Below are 16,285 nucleotides of genomic sequence, written 5' to 3' on the forward strand. Positions count from 1 at the left end.
ACTGACCTCTACGTACTAGATGCCAGTTGTAATCCCTCTCCCCTCTCAACTTGTGACCACCAAAATCATCATCAGATACTGCCAGATTGGGGTGAGGGGTAAAATTGCTCTGGGTAAGAAGCACCGGATTGAGGGCGCAATCAGGTGTCACTGGGCTACCCTTATTGTTGAGGTAGGCTTGCCATCCTGTTGTAAGGCACTGATTCTATTTTTAGAAACTTGATGTTACTCTTTATAACCTTTATTCAGATATTTGTAGTTTAGTTGGGTTACCTACTCTCAAGTGGGGAAACGGAGGCACAGAGGGAACCACTTGTTCAGATCAGTGGCCAAGTCTCTTGTCTCCTAGGAAAAAGCATTATAGGCAGAAGCAGGCTGGCTCTTGTAATATCATAGCTCCTGCCCACATGCACCTGTTTTAAGGGTGGTTTCTTGCACCCTAACCTTTTGGAAGGCTTACATAGCCTTTTTACCTGACTCCTCAAACATACCATTTCACTGGCAGTGTGTACAAGGCCTGGGGGCTTTGTGGATGAAGACTTGTAAAAATACTGTCTGTTCTAATATGCTAGAGTAAGACTTAGTGTACCAAACCAATGGTATCAGATGGTATTGGTCACATAAGTCACCATTCAGAAATAATCTTTCTTTAGTCCGTTTAAAGCTTTGAAAAGGGGCACCTGGGTGGCTGAGTGGTTGAGCATCTGCCTTTGGCTCAGGTCCTGATCCTGGGGTCCTAGGATCAAGTCCACATCAGCAGAGAAGCCTGCTTCTCCCTCTGCCTGTGTCTCTGCCTCTCTCTCTCTGTCTCATAGGAACAAATAAATAAATAAAATCTTAAAAAAAAAAAAATCTTTGAAAATTTACTGTTTTAAAAATGGGTATTCTATGCATTTAGTAAAATTTCTTAGTACAAAAGAATGTTTAGTGCATAGCGCTCCCTTCTCCCTGAACTTCCAAAGAGGAGAAAGGATTTATCAGTTTCTTCTATATTGTTTGAGAGAGAGAATATATTAGTATACTAGTTAGTATAAAGCTATATTAGGGGGCAGCCCCGGTGGCTCAGTGGTTTAGCGCCACCTTCAGCCCAGGGTGTGATCCTGGAGACCCGGGATTGAGTCCCATGTCGGGCTCCCTGCATGGAACCTGCTTCTCCCTCTGCCTGTGTCTCTGTGCCTCTCTCTCTCTGTGTCTCTCATGAATAAATAAAATCTTAAAAAAAAAAAAAAAAAACTATACTAGGGTTCTCTAAAGAAACAACCAATAGACTATAAGATTAATTTTAAGTAATTGGCTCATGCATTTAAGGCTGGCAAGCGTAAAACATGCAGACCGCCCAACAAGCTGAAGACTCAGGGAAGAGCTGATATAGCTCAGGTCTGAAGGCAGAATTTTCGGTATATACATAGACAGATTTTTTTCATGTGTTTCAAATAATAGAATACAATGAGGTTCTGTGTGGCTTACCCAACTTTCTCCAATGATTAACCTCTCCTATAACTGTAATACAGTAGCAAAACCAGGAACTGCCATTGGTACAATCTAGACTTTACTGGTTTTCACACGTATGTTCTCACATGTATGGATTATTGTAACCTCCACCTCAAACAAGGTACAGATCTATTTCATCATCCAAATATTTTTATCCCTTTTTAACATACCTAGATATCCTGGAGATGGCAAATAGTGTGAATTTAGAGAAATGGTACACTAGAGTACTCATCTGAAAGGAGCTGATGTCCAGTTGAGGTTGTTACTCTTCCTTGCTAATGTGAATCTCAAATTACTTTTTTTTTCTTCCTAATGCTAAAGAATTACTGATGGAAGGTGAAGGATCTTTGGATTCTTCTACATAGCCTCACTAGACAAGCTCTGGCACACGGATGTGTACGGGGCCAACTTCTGGGCCTCCCCTTTATTTTGAGGGAGATGGGACATCACTACCAGACTGGTGGCTTCCCAGATCTTTTTCCCCAAAGCCAGACCCTCTGCCATGTTCAACTGTACCAAATGTAGTGAATACTTTCTCATTCATGCTTTTCATTTTGATCTTCTTTGATTCTTGTCTTCCCTTCTCTCCACACAGGAGGAAAAGAGACGGAGAGTTACATCCAGAGAACAGTAAGAATAATTAATATATCTTTTCTGTACAATATGCAATCTTCATTACTGGAATGACTTTTCTGAAGAGTTTTAAAGAGCTTTCTTGTGAGTTACCATGGTGACCATAGATGGCTTAAGAATGCTGAATTTGAGGTCAGACTACTAACCTTCAATTCATGTAGAATTCTTAAAGAATGAATTGAGGGCAACTGGCAGTTGTCAGAACCAGATTTAAAGGTCCTATTATTATTATTATTTTTTAAAGATTTATTTATTTATGATAGACACAGAGAGAGAGAGAGAGAGAGAGAGAGAGAGAGAGAGGCAGAGACACAGGCAGAGGGAGAAGCAGGCTCCATGCCGGGAGCCCGATGTGGGACTCGATCCCGGGACTCCAGGATTGCGCCCCTGGCCAAAGGCAGATGCTAAACTGCTGAGCCACCCAGGGATCCCCATTTAAAGGTCCTATTAAATATTAAAGTAATATGTGCCTTTCAAGGCTTCTGAGATGAAGATTGCTTTCTTGGGTAGGAAGAGAGGACCTTATGAAAAGCGGTTGCAGGGGAGGAGTTTGGGGGAGTCACCCTTGGGCTGTGTGCTACTTTGCTTGACAGAGGTGCCAGAGCACTCCCTGCAGAAGAACCGGAGAGAGTACAACCTGGAACACACATGGATGAAGAGGAAGAAAGAGAGGAAAAAGTAAAGCCTGATCACATCCAAGTTTGTCAACTGTGCTTTTTATTTTTTTATTTTTTTTAAAGATTTTATTTATTCATTCACGAGAGACACAGAGGCTGAGACACAGGCAGAGGGAGAAGCAGGCTCCATTCAGGGAGCCCGACTTGGGACTCGATCCCGGGTCTCCAGGATCACATCCTGAGCTGAAGGCGGCACTAAACCACTGAGCCACCTGGGCTGCCCTCAACTGTGCTTTTTAATCTTTGAGTCCCCATTGGTTTTAGGAAGAGAAGGGGGTGGTCACAGGAGTGGGGAGTGTGTAGGAACAAAATGACTTTCTCTTATCAAAATGGACTTGACCTTAGCCAAAATGCTTTTCAAACTTTCTTTGTGGTTCTCTACCTGGACGAGGGTGGGGGGTGGTTATGCAGCTGTAGCGATAAGCACACCATCATTAGGCTTAGGGTCTGCTGGACTTTGTGTTCTTCTATCAGTCACAGAACTTGGGTCCATGTCCTTGCCCATCTGCCTCCTTCCCTCACCAAGTCTTTGTGGAAATCTAATTTTCCATGTGGTGCTAAAATTCTATAGCAACAACATAGCAGATATAAAGTCTTGTTCTTTTTCTTCTTTAAGGATTTTACTTTAGAGACCATGGCAGAGGGGTGGGGGGCAGGGGGCGGGGGCAGAGAGAATCTTTCAAGCCAACTCCATGCTGAGTGTGGAGCCTGACCTGGGGCTTGATCTCACAACCAGAGATCATGACCTGAGCCAAAACTGAGATGGATGCTCAACTGACTGAGCCACCCAGGTACCCCTTTGAGTTGCATTCTTAACTAAGATCAGACCAGATCCCCCTAGGTCTTCCCCAGACCTCCAGTTTCTTTGTAAAATCAGAGTTTAAAGTTCTGTGAAATATGGATGTGCCACTTGACACCACCCCCAGGGAGGGGATCAGAGAGAGAATGGGGGTTTGATACCTGAAGCCTTACCATTAGACAGTACTGACCTGTATGACAAAGGGCTAACCTTTGGCGGGCAATATCAGGTCCTGTTTTGTGTCCTGTTAAGACATTGATTAGCAGTTTCCTACAAACTTGAATGGAGGGTTAGTGCAGTTATTGGGACTAGGGAAGTAGCTAAGATATATGATGATTTTTTTTTTTTTTAAGATTTTATTTATTCATTAGAGACAGAAAGAGAGGCAGAGACACAGGCAGAGGGAGAAGCAGGCTCCATGCAGGGAGCCCGATGTGGGACTCTATCCTGGATCCTGGGACTCCAGGATCATGGGCCAAAGGCAGGCGCTAAACAGCTGAGCCACCCGGTGTCCCGATATATGATAATTTTTGAACCATTTGGTCCTTAAAGCTAGCCTTCAATTGGTCACCTTTCCTATGCTGATACTAGTTAATATTAGACAGCAATTATAGTTAGAACACTTCAAGCTCATTTGAGAACAGACAGTTCTAGTGGACTTGAAGACCAAAGGAGCTTTGCGCTAGATTGAAATTCCTTGTCTGTGGTCAGACTCCCAGTATCTCTTCTAGTAGAATGATCTGTGATGTGTTTCTTCTCTTGTCCCACAAGGGTTGGTGATGTTATCTGGGTGGCTCAGTCAATTAAGTGTCTGACTCTTGGTTTCAGGTCATGATCTCAGGGTCCTGGGATAGAGCCCCTGTGTTGAGCTCCGCACTCGGCATGGAGTCTGCTGGAGCTTATCTCCCTCTCCTTCTGTTCTCCCCTGTTTTCCTTCACATGCTCTTTCTCCCTCTCTCTCTAAAATAAATTAAAAAAAAAAAATCAGGGCTAAATGAAGGAAAATTAACTAGCTTTTCTTTCCCCCTCCCCCCTTAGGAAGAAAAGAGGCTCAGGAGTCAAACCAAAGAACCGTAAGTATCGTTAACATGCCTTTGTAATTCCTACTGTGAAACTTAATTGCTAAAATAAGTGTTCTGGTGAAAAAAAAAAAATAGTGGATTTGACAGGGCATTAGGTGTGTAAGTTATACGTGTATGGGAGGTCAGACCACCACAGTGAAAGCTGAGCTCAGTTGATCTCGGCTGATCTTGATCCCAGGCCCTTCCTCAGTGGTATTCATACAGCGAGCAGTTTGTCAGGTGGCATTAAAGGGCATTGAATGAGCAGCTACATTCTTCACTCATAGCTGTGAGGACACGGTATAATAAACTGCCACTAAAGCTCAGTGGCTTAAGACAGCATTTATTTAGCTTACAAGTCTACATCTTGGTGACTGTCTGCTGATCTTGGCCAGGCTTAGTGGGGGTGATGAAGCCTGCCTGGGTGTGCTTTTGCGGCAGTGGCAAAGCATGAGGGCAGAGGTGAAAAGTACTTCAAGCTTCTGTTGACATCCAGTTGGCTAAAGTTAATGTTGAGACTAGGCCTCTGTCTTGGGTGGGCCGAACACCGAAATGGACTGGCAGGGCCGTGAAGGGGAGATACTATGTGAGGTTGGCTTTCCATGGCTGTTGATGCAGATTGCACATCAGACCAGCTTTTGTGAACCTCTGCAGGGTCCACCTCAGGGCCAGACATTTGCCTTCTTCCACTGAAATCAGAATTCCCATCAGGTTACAAGACATCAGTGGAGTGTGTGTGGTGAGGAGTTACTGGTTTTTGTTTTGTTTTAAGCTACTGGTGTGTCAGCAACATTTACATGAAATGTTGATGGCATCTCTGAACATCCTAGGTTCTGAAGTAATAAATGCCCTTCAGGTTTCCTGCAGGGAAGATTTGCCCTTCAGCTGGGAAAGGCGATCCATGTTCTAAGTCCTGGGAGGAGACTATGTATAGTCCTCACTGGGACTGCTTGCGATGGCGTCAGGCTCCCCGAGCTGATCAGGGTGTGTGCGTTTTGTCTTGTGCGACAGAACGCCTAAACCGAAGTCTAAGGAGGAGCCAGACAGAGAAGGAAGAACTGGACTGCAGGGTGAAATGGATGGAGACGAGAAGGTAAAGACTGAATCTTGGTTTCTTAAATTTCACTTTGCTTCTGTTCCCACTTGGTTGGAACGCATGGTGTGGGGCAGGGCTCTGGGTTCAATCCTGTCCTGCCTATCCATGGGGTGACTCTAAGAAAGTTATGTGATCCCCCTCGTGGGAGTTGGTGGCTGTCTCTGCATGTCTGTTAGCGTTCAGTTGTCTATTTATCCATCCCAGTGGGTAAGGGCCTGTGTGTGTGCCTTGATAAAGGTATGTGTGCATCCAGCTTCTCCATCTCCTCCATGAGAAGGCTTGACCTGTGTCCCCTCAGCCACATCAGGCACACCTGTACTACTTTACTGGCCGCCTAAATACTGAGTCTATGTCTCCCCAGCCTCCCCATTTCAGCTAAGTGGACACATTCAAACTCAAAGACCTTATACATGGAGTAGGGCTGGGCTTTCATAAAAATACAGGGTGGCAAGGTCACCTGCAGGGCAGCCCTGCCACCTGAACTTCAGGGGAGGGGGATTCATGTACAGGGGCTACAGCACAGGAATCTCCAGCTCTTTAAGGGGGATAGTCCCTGTCTAAGAGAAGCTGAATTGGAATAATCCCAGGATTATCTCTCTGGGGTTTTTGTCTGTTGAGATCTAGACAGTAGAGATCGTGCTCACAGACTTGCTAGGTCTTGAACTTCCTTACTTCAGACCTGGTTGGCAATCAACATCCCTTCTTGTTCTGTGGCATTTGACCCATTTAGTGTTGCCTCTAAGCTTGCTCTACCATCTTGTCTCACCTTTTCTGTCCAGATACTGGTTATCTTACTGTCAGTGCTTGGCTGGAATCCCTTTCTAGGCCCGCTAAAGAGATCTTAGTGGTGGTGTCAGACCACCCTTCTCTGCAGACGGAAATGGCAGGAGCTCATGCCTCATGGTAGAAAGGAATGGAAGGATCACACATTTGACCTTCCCTAATATTGTTAGCTTCTCTTTTTTAATAACTCCACTAATAGACTTGTTATTCTATGAAAATAAGCTCAATAAATTAGAATGTAAGCTCAGAAGATGCTAGATTATCTGTGTATAACAAGGAGTTAGTGATGGTGTTGGGAATTCTTTTATTTCTTAATTTTCCATGCTAGGGATTCCTGGGTGGCTCAGTGGTTGAGCCCCTGCCTTTGGCCCAAGGCATGATCCTGGAGTCCCAGATCGAGTCCTGCATTGGGCTCCAGGCATGGAGCCTGCTTCTCCCTCCTCCTGTGTCTCTGCCTCTCTCTCTCTCTCTCTAGGTCTATCATGAATGAATAAATAAATAAATCTTTAAAAAGAAAAAAAATTTCCATGCTAGATGGCTAAGTTTTGTGTGTGTGTGTGTGTTTTGTTTTGTTTTGTTTTTTTTCCTGCTGTCTAATGCCAGTGTGACCTCTTCATTTCTGACCAGATTGACAGGTGGAATGACAGGCATTTTGGCGAACATAAGCTAAATGACTGTAATACTCCCTTTTACAATGAGCTTTCCTGGGGCTGGGTTGGCAAATGATGGCCCAAATTTGGCCCTCTGCTCATTTTTATAAATTCCGTTGGAACACTGCTGTGCTTTTTCACTTACGTATTGTCTCTGGCTGCTTTTATGCTATAATGACGGGGTTGGTACTTGCACCGTAGCATGGGGCTTACAAAATCTGAAAAGGTTTGTTTTCTGGCTCTCTATAGAAACCGTTTGCCAACTCCTAGTCAATTCTGTTTTGTAGGAGGTAGGGAATGGAGTTAAAAACTGGAAGTATCGGGCAGTCTGGGTGGCGCAGCGGTTTGGTACTGCCTTCAGCCTGGGGCGTGATCCTGGAGACCTGGGATCGAGTCCCACGTGGGGCTCCCTACGTGGAGCCTGCTTCTGTCTCTGCCTTTCTCTCTCTGTGTGTCTCATGAATAAATAAATAAAATCTTAAAAAACAAAACAAAACAAAACAAAAAAAAACTGGAAGTCTCGTCTCTACCCTGTAGACCCGCCTAGATTTTCCTGTCTTGTTTTCCAGTTCCAGAGTGCTGCAATCATTAACAGATACTTGCAGTTTGGTCTTGTTCTTTTCTCAGAAACTAATTTTTCCCCCCTCTCTCTCTCCTCCTCTGCTTTACCCTCTTAGGATGAAAAGAGACCCAGAAGTCAACCCAAAGATCTGTAAGTGGTTGAAATGCTTGTGCCTCTGTGCTGTCCTTTGAGTAATTTTCGTTATTGTTCTAGAGATCTGTGATGATGTAGAGATTTACTGGGAGATGCTGCTACTCTTGGAAGATTGGATCTGTTTGGGCAGGGTTGGATGAGAAATTAAACTGGGCTTCATCCTTACCCCTTAGCCTCTGCCACTTGGGTAGCCGTCCCATCCTGCATAGTCTCGTGTATCTCTTAGCTCCCAGCACTTCTCATTTGGCTCGTATCGGAAGGGTCATGGGGCGCTTCTGCGCAGGGCTGCCTTTTTAGGGTTACCACAACTTATCAATGTTGCTTTTAGAACTGCCATGACAAGGGACTTTCTTTATTGTATAGGAAGAATCTGTTGCCCAGGTATATCCTGAATATTTTGCTTTTCAAAAGGGGGCAGTAATTTGTTATTTTTGACGTGAGTTGGCAATATGGTTATTCTGAGCAAATATTTGGCATGTATTGGTTAACTTAACAGAGCTGCCAAGCGGAGACCTGAAGAGAAAGAACCTGAAAGAGTAAAACCACAAGTTTCTGAGGAAAAAGATGAGGATGAAAAGGTAAGCTCTTGTTTTTTAATCCTACTGTTTTCTACATTTCAAAGTGTTTTTTTTTTTTTTTTTTGGAAGGTAACTTTTTATTATGGAAGCATTTTCATGCATACCCCAAAGTAAGCAGAATAAGGTAGCAACCCCTCGGATTTTCATCCACCTATAGCAGCTCTCAGCTCATCGTCCAGAGTTTGGATCAGTCCCTCCCCATTCTCCCAGCCTCGCTCACCTCTGGATGATGCTGAACAAATCCCAGGTGTATTACTGAAATCCTTATAGAAGAACTACCTGTAAGAGAAAATGACTCTTTAAATATCACAAGATCACCGTTAACACAATGCCCAGGTCTAGTCTGTTCAAATTTCCCTGCCTATGAGAAAAATAGTGGAGACTGAATCAGGATCCAAACGAGGTCTGTACAGTGAATTTGGTTGGTATTTGCCCTGTCTCATCCAGAGTTTTGCTCCCTCCTCTTCCTTGCAGTTCATAGCAGGAACTGGCTTACCTGTAGAATTTCTGGATTTTGTTTTTTTGTTGTTTGCACCCCTCTTGTGTTAAATGTCTCTCCAGCCCTATCTCCTATAGACTGATGGTTAGGTCTGGGGGCTTAACCAGAAGCAGGCCCTTTGTTTCCCAGTGGACTTCTGAGGTGATGCCAGGTGCTTCCTGTTGTGTCATACCAGAAGGCACAGATACCTATTTATGGTTTTAAGACTGATCACTGGGCCGAAGTGCTGCCGCTTGATACATCCTTTATAAAGTCCCTCTTGGCTTTTCACTTGCTGTTTCTAACAGTCATTGCCTAAATCTATGTCACTGGGAGTTGCAAAGGGGTGATAGTCCAGTTCTCTCATTCCTTCATTTACCCAAAAGAATTCTAGAAATAAGTTTCCCTTTTCTTTATGGTGGCCTGAGCAGACTAATATAATACCATAATCTGGGTGGTTTAAACGAGAGATGTGTACTTTTTTATGGTTTTAGAGATCGAAAGTTTAAAATAAAAGTGCCGGCAGGGTTAGTTTGTGATGAGGCCTTTCTTCCCCGTTGCTGACCACAACCTTCTCACCATGTCCTCACAAGCTCTTCTCTGTGTGAGTGGAGGGAGAGTTGTGAGCCTGATATCTCTCCTTAGAAGGACGCCAGTCCTATTGGACTAGGGCCTACCCTTAGGACTACCCTTACAACCTTGGTCACCTCATTAAAAGCCTCTTCTCCAAATATAGTTACATTCTGGGTTAGGGCTTCAGTGTGAAATTCAGAGGGACTGAATTCATTCCATAGCACCCTTCATCAGCTGTTGACTTGTGAGGTACTGCTTGTGCAAGAAAGCTAAACATTTACTTTTATCTTTTTCATTTAATTTTTTAAAAAGCTTTTGAGACAGTGAGTTGCATGCACATGTGGAGAAGGGGGAGGAGCAGAGGCAGAGGGAGAAGCAGGCTCCCCGCTGAGCAGGGAGCCTGATGTAGGCCTCAATCCCAGGAGCCTGGGATCATGACCTGAGCCAAAGGCAGATGCCTAACTGACTGAGCCACCCGGGTGCCCCTAAATATCTTTTTTCAATGCTCTGTTAGGAGTCTTTTAAGGAAGGCTTTTGTTAGAAGAATTTTGAATATAAGACTTTATATACTGCAGATGGCTCAGGTCTCACTGGTCCTTTTGACTGCCTTCCTCCTTGCCTCTGACTAAGTTTTGTGATAACCATGTATATTAAATTCTGAAGCATTATTCAGATGTAAATCACTTTCGTACCCTCTTTTGTTCTCTGTTTAGGAAGAGAAGAGGCGCAAAACTACATCCAAAGAACCGTAAGAACTTATTTTTGTCTTGGTATAAAGCAGGTCATATTAAAATTCTGGTTCTAGAAAGAAAAGTAAAGGGGTTTTTAGTGAATTACTGGAGCAGCCTTAGCTTATCTTTGTATCTGATTGGATCTGTGAGCTCAGGACCAAAACCCTCCAATTCTGTGTGAGGCAGGTCCCCTCCACGTGGTAAAGGGACACTGAGGAACCAGCTTGTTCTGGAGGCAGCAGCTGATGCTCATCTGTGTTGGTAGATTAGGTGTAGCTTTGGTAGATTCTTACACATTCTGATTGATTTAAAAACCCAAACAATCTTGTTCTTTATTCTCAGAAATGAGAAAAAAATGGCTCGAACCAAAACAGTAGTGTCCTCCAAGGTAAAGCTACAGTGGGAAGTAAAGCGGGGCTCTAGCGCTGGTGGGGTTGCCTAGAGCTGGTCCTCTGAGTACTGTCTGTGTCCATGCCCCCAGACCCATCCTCTACGGTGTGTGCAGTGTGGACAGTACCTGGATGATGCCGAACTAAAGTATGAACAGCATCCTCCTGACGCAGTAAGTCCCGACTCTACTCGCAGCCCTTTATTCCCTGCCTCTTCCTCTGCCTAATGCTCCAATGTCTCTCAGGTGGATGAGCCACAGTTGTTGACAAATGAGAAGCTCTCCATCTTCGATGCTAATGAGTCTGGCTTTGAGAGTTATGAGGCTCTTCCCCAACACAAACTGACCTGCTTCAGGTAATAGATACATTCCTGCTCTTTGTAATAGAGCACTTCCCTGACGATGCTGAAGTTCTAGTGAAGTTGTTTGTTTTCTTTTTGGTTTTTCCCCTTCCCTCTATCCTAGTGAAGTTCTAGCTCCTAACCTATAGCATTTCTTAAGTTGTTGACCCTTCATAGATAACCACAAAGATGGTAGGGAGTGTAGTATAGCTTTGCTGTGTAGTTTGTTAAAACTATACGTGTTTAATCTTCAGTCTGCATACACCCTGAGGTTTGTTCATTCAAATGAGGGCTAGCCACCTGCCAGGTGCTGATCTAGTTGTTAGAGATAGAGCATTGTAGGTCCCTGCTTTCATGCAGGCAGAAACAAAGTTATGCCTGTCAGGTAGTAATAGCTACGACAGATGTGACAAGCGTGGTAGGTGAGCAGAGTGGGGGTGAGAGAAAGAATGTGTTTAGAATGGAGGGCAAGGGACTTGAGCAGAGCCCTTCCTGGCATAGAGAATAAGCCGAGGGGATAGCTGGGGAAGGAGGACTCCCCGCCCCCACCCCCCACCCCCACACACACACCCGGACCCTGGAGGGGGTAGGGAATAGCAGGTATAAAGGCTCTGAGGTGGAGTGGACTCCTATTAGCATGAAAGACTCAGTGATGAGGCTGGTGTGGTTGGAGTTGATGGAGCAGGAGTTGATGGAGCCAGGGAGGGGGTTAGATCCTGCAGGGCCTTTCAGGCTGTGGTAGTGACCCCTGAGTTTTCTCAGTGAAGGTCCTGGCATCTGGACTGTGCCTTTGGCAAGGCTCAAACAAGCCTTTGAGTACACAGAGTCTCCGTGTTCTTCAGCACCCTCCGTTCAGCAACTTCTCACTGGGGCTGCAGTTATTCTGAGGCTTTCTTTGTGGGAAATAGCTTGACTCCAGGACTAGCCCATGGTTTCTTTTAGGCTTTGGCAGGTGCTTTACCCCTTCCTGTGGAGAATGGTGGGAGTGGAGTGCCTTTGCCATAACTATTGTGGTCCTCAGGTGGGCATCCTTTCCGTAACAGCCCTGCCTTACAGCAGGTTAGAGGTTCTCTTGCCCTCAGACAAGATCCCCAGTCCATTTCTTCTGCAGCACATTTCATGCTTTCTGTGGCTGGTGGTTGGCTGTATCTCCCTCTCTGACATGATCAGGATCCTGATCTGTATCAGGATGCTGTCCATCTGCCAGTGATCCTCAGGGCGTGGCCCAAACCTCTGCCAGGGAAATATGCTATATTGACATAGCTGATGTTCATGCCCTCATGCCTCCCTATTGAGTTTCTCAGCAGAGAGGCTTGGGAAAGGACCCAGGAGCCAGGGCTGCTGTAGTCAGGAATGTCAGAGCTTGGGATCTCTTGGCTTCCTCCTTGAGAGAGGGTCTGCTGTGGACTCCTTCCTGTAGGGTAAGGAGGTGGCACTAAAGACACCCTTTGCAGGGCTAATGTTCTTTCTCACATCAGGCCATTTGAGCCAGACTCCGAGTTATTTAGGGACTCTGCTAACCTCTGGTACTGAGGCTGAAAGTGGCAAATGGAAACAAGTCAAGAGCAGGGTCCATATGAACTAGTGTCCTGTCCCTGCCTGAGGCTTAGAATTTCTCCCTGATACCACCTCTACCAACATGGCCCATAGATACCTTATCAGGCTGGGCACTATAGCCTCCTCTTCTGTAGGTCTGCAATATCCTGTTCTCCCTTGATATATGTCCAAGTATCCCAGTGGACTTTAAGTCCAGAGCTATGACCCAAGTCTGTCTGTCATGCCTGGCACGTAGTAGGGAAATTCAACTCAAGGTATTCATGTTTGCATTTTCTTTTTTAAAGATTTTATTTATTCATGAGAGAGACGGGGCTGGGGGCAGAGACACAGGCAGAGGGAGAAGCATCGGGCTCCCTGTATGGAGCCTGCTTCTCCCTCTGCCTGTGTCTCTGCCTCTCTCTATATGTCTCTCATGAATAAATGAAGTCTTTTAAAAAGGGGAAAAAAATAAGTTGAGGATTCATGGGGATCCCTGGGTGGCTCAGCAGTTTGGCACCTGCCTTTGGCCTAGGGCAAGATCCTGGAGTCCTGGGATCGAGTCCCGCATTGGGTTCCCTGCGTGGATCCTGTTTCTCCCTCTGCCTGTCTCTGCCTCTCTCTCTCTCTCTCTCTCTCTCTCATGAATAAATAAAGACTTAAAAAAAAAAAAAAAGATTCGGTGTGGCCTACCTGGGCCTCTGAGGGATGGGATGGTACCTCTGGTGCAGAAGGTAGTCTTTGAGGCCGGTGTGAACAGAAAGAACCCTCCCCTCCCCCTGCAGCCTGATTTCATGTTCTTAAGTTTGACATTTGGGTGGTAGGACCGCAGGTACCCTTAAACTCAAGATTTAGCCCTCCCACATGATGCAGAAGCCTGTCCTTCCCATATCTTTGTATTTCTTTCATGCTATTATGTAATACGCTCTATTGAGTTTTTTTTTTATTGAGGTGAAACTCTGTAATGTTAACTGTGTTTGAAATATCATGAATGGATAAATGCAGAGAAACAGAGTGGGGATTCCCAGGAGCAGGGATAGAACAGGAAGTAGTAGTCCCACGTCAGGCTCCCTGCATGGAGCCTGCTTCTCCCTCTGCCTGTGTCTGTCTCTCTCATGAATAAATAAATAAAATCTTGGGCAGCTCAGGGCATGATCCTGGAGATCCGGGATCGAGTCCCATGTCAGGCTCCCTGCATGGAGCCTGCTTCTCCCTCTGCCTGCGTCTCTGCCTCTCTCTCGCTCTCTCTCTCTCTCTCTCTCTCACTCTATCCCGGGTGTCCAAGATCACGCCCCAGGCTGACGGCAGACGCTAAACCGGTGAGCCACCCGGGCTGCCCAAATAAATAAAATCTTAAATTTTAAAAAGGAAGTAGTATCTGCTTACTGGAGAGGTGGTTTTCTCTGGGGCAATGAAAACGTTCGGGAGCTAGATGGAGGTGATGGTTGGACAACTCTAAGTGGAATATGTCTGAGAAACCAGTGTTTCTGTTAGCAGTGTGCCGAGGGAAGATGTAGTGAGTTGTTCCCTTATGAGGTTCTGTGTCCTCTTGCTGATAAGACTTGCTGATCTCCTGGTGTCACCCTTGTAGACACCTAGGTCTGCAGACATCCAGGTCCTCTTGATGCATGGGTGGGAGAATCGGGTGGAACTCTTTGGGTGAGGACACTGCTGTTCTGGTGTTCTAGATCAGCAACTGAAAAGGTAAGCGTCTAGGACTTGCACCTGGTCCCATCTCCTTAAGTCTGAACTTAACTCTATATTTCTTCTACTTTCCTTCACTGGCTGGCTGGTAACCACTCTCTATTGCCTGCCTAGTGTGTACTGTAAGCGTGGTCACCTGTGCCCAATCGACACTGGCCTCATTGAGAAGAATGTTGAACTCTTCTTTTCCGGTTATGCAAAACCAATATATGATGATGACCCATCTCTTGAAGGTAAGTAGAACGTTCCAGGTTATGTTTGGGACAGAGATCTTAAAGCTTACCTACAAAGCAGTACCTAGCTGGAACTACTGCCTCTTAAAAGTTAGGACTTTAGACTGCTGTGGGCAGCTATTTTCATACTTTTGTTCAGGTGGCTCTGAGGAATGCCCCCTTTGGCTGACAGGAGATGTCAGCTAGGGGGCACTCAGTGACAGTGGCCCTTCTGGGGTTTGAAATGTGAGACCTAGCTCTTGTTCATGTCTTTTCAGGAAACTTTTTTTCTTATCTTAGGTGGTGTTAATGGCAAAAATCTTGGCCCCATAAATGAATGGTGGATCACTGGCTTTGATGGAGGTGAAAAGGCGCTCATTGGCTTCAGCACTTGTAAGTATGTGGCCAGTTGTGGACTGTACTAGAATCTGAAGGGGGCCTTCATTCCTGTCTTCCATGGAGCTTGGTTGGGCTCTGGTGGGATGCCTCAGGCTCCCATGAACAGATTTGGCTAACTTGTGACTGTGTCAGGAACTATGTCATGTTCCATTAGGATGTCTTTTCTAGAGTTATAACTGGCTTTGGACCTGACTTTCCAATTAGAAGAGCAGGTCCTATTCTTATAGTTCAAACCGAGACTAAATTCCAAAAATAAAAGATGAGCCAAAATAAGATCACTTGGCCAGTGTCCTATTCTCTAGCCATCCTTTCTTTTTAAGATTTTATTTATGGGGGCCTGGGTAGCTCAGTGGTTGAGCATCTGCCTTTGGCTCAGGTCATGATCCTGGAGTCCTGGGATTGAGTCCCGTATCGGGTTCCTTGCATGGAGCCTGCTTTTCCCTCTACCTATGTCTCTGCCCCTCTCTCTAGGTGTCTCTCATGAGTAAATTACTTTAAAAAATCTCAAAGATTTTAAAAAACTTACCTCTATACCCAGCATGGGGTTTGAACTCCTAACCCTGAGATTGAGATGTATGCTCCAATGAGTGAGCCAGCCAGCACCCCTGTTGTCTTCTCTAGCTGTCTTAGGCCACTTCTGATGAGTTAACTCTGAATGTACTTTGCATTTTGTTGACTTTTGCATATGGAATGACTTAGACGGTTGTTTAGACTATTGTCTTCATAGACTCCTCCCTGCCTTTTGGCCATTCTCAGCTGCCATTGGATTCAAACCACTTATTTTATTTTGAAATATCTGTTTACTTCAGCTTTTGCCGAATACATTCTGATGGATCCCAACCCAGAGTATGCACCGCTGTTTAGTGTGATGCAGGAGAAGATCTACATAAGTAAGATTGTGGTTGAGTTCCTGCAGAGCAACCCAGACTCAACCTATGAAGACTTGATCAATAAAATTGAGGTGAGAGGTTCAGTGTCTCTGTAAACTAGCATCCATGTCTATTTAAATGCACTGTAGATATTGTTAGAAAATTCACATGTAAAATGAGAAACCATTTCTCAGTTTGATTAGAACAGTTTTACTGAAGCCTAAGAGAAACTTCTGATGTTTTTCTTAAAGACCACCGTTCCTCCTTCTGTGCTCAACCTGAATCGATTTACAGAGGATTCTCTCCTTCGACATGCCCAGTTTGTGGTAGAACAAGTAGAGAGTTATGATGAGGCTGGGGACAGTGATGAGCAGCCCATTTTTCTGACACCCTGCATGAGAGACCTGATCAAGTTGGCTGGGGTCACCCTAGGAAAAAGGTAAGGATGCAGCAGGAATAAAACTGAAGACATGAGACCAGAGAAGGTAGAGTGTCCTGGCCACTCTTTCCCAGCCTGCTAACATGATGGAAACCTCTGTCCCAGGCGAGCTGAAAGACGTCAGACCATCGGGCA

At 45.2% G+C, this 16,285-nt stretch overlaps 1 protein-coding gene across 4 annotated transcripts in view; it reads left to right on the forward strand.

Annotated features, from left to right (window-relative positions):
• DNMT1 (DNA methyltransferase 1) overlaps nucleotides 1-16,285 on the forward strand; it is a 56,441-nt gene that overhangs the window by 21,273 nt on the left and 18,883 nt on the right. For 3 of the 4 annotated variants that reach the window (XM_077860009.1, XM_077860006.1, XM_077860008.1), the window contains exons 7-21: nucleotides 2,087-2,121; nucleotides 2,718-2,823; nucleotides 4,639-4,673; nucleotides 5,673-5,754; nucleotides 7,868-7,902; nucleotides 8,402-8,483; nucleotides 10,248-10,282; nucleotides 10,608-10,653; nucleotides 10,747-10,827; nucleotides 10,900-11,009; nucleotides 14,346-14,464; nucleotides 14,744-14,836; nucleotides 15,652-15,803; nucleotides 15,963-16,150; nucleotides 16,256-16,285. The exon at nucleotides 16,256-16,285 is cut by the window's right edge and continues 154 nt beyond it. In XM_077860009.1, coding sequence (XP_077716135.1) covers nucleotides 2,087-2,121; nucleotides 2,718-2,823; nucleotides 4,639-4,673; nucleotides 5,673-5,754; nucleotides 7,868-7,902; nucleotides 8,402-8,483; nucleotides 10,248-10,282; nucleotides 10,608-10,653; nucleotides 10,747-10,827; nucleotides 10,900-11,009; nucleotides 14,346-14,464; nucleotides 14,744-14,836; nucleotides 15,652-15,803; nucleotides 15,963-16,150; nucleotides 16,256-16,285 — 1,229 coding nt within the window. The remainder of the gene's footprint in view (nucleotides 1-2,086; nucleotides 2,122-2,717; nucleotides 2,824-4,638; nucleotides 4,674-5,672; nucleotides 5,755-7,867; nucleotides 7,903-8,401; nucleotides 8,484-10,247; nucleotides 10,283-10,607; nucleotides 10,654-10,746; nucleotides 10,828-10,899; nucleotides 11,010-14,345; nucleotides 14,465-14,743; nucleotides 14,837-15,651; nucleotides 15,804-15,962; nucleotides 16,151-16,255) is intronic. The other variant, XM_077860007.1, reaches the window with a different exon arrangement.

The sequence above is a fragment of the Canis aureus genome, chromosome 19 (genome assembly GCF_053574225.1).
Source record: "Canis aureus isolate CA01 chromosome 19, VMU_Caureus_v.1.0, whole genome shotgun sequence".
NCBI classification, from domain to species: Eukaryota; Metazoa; Chordata; class Mammalia; order Carnivora; family Canidae; genus Canis; species Canis aureus.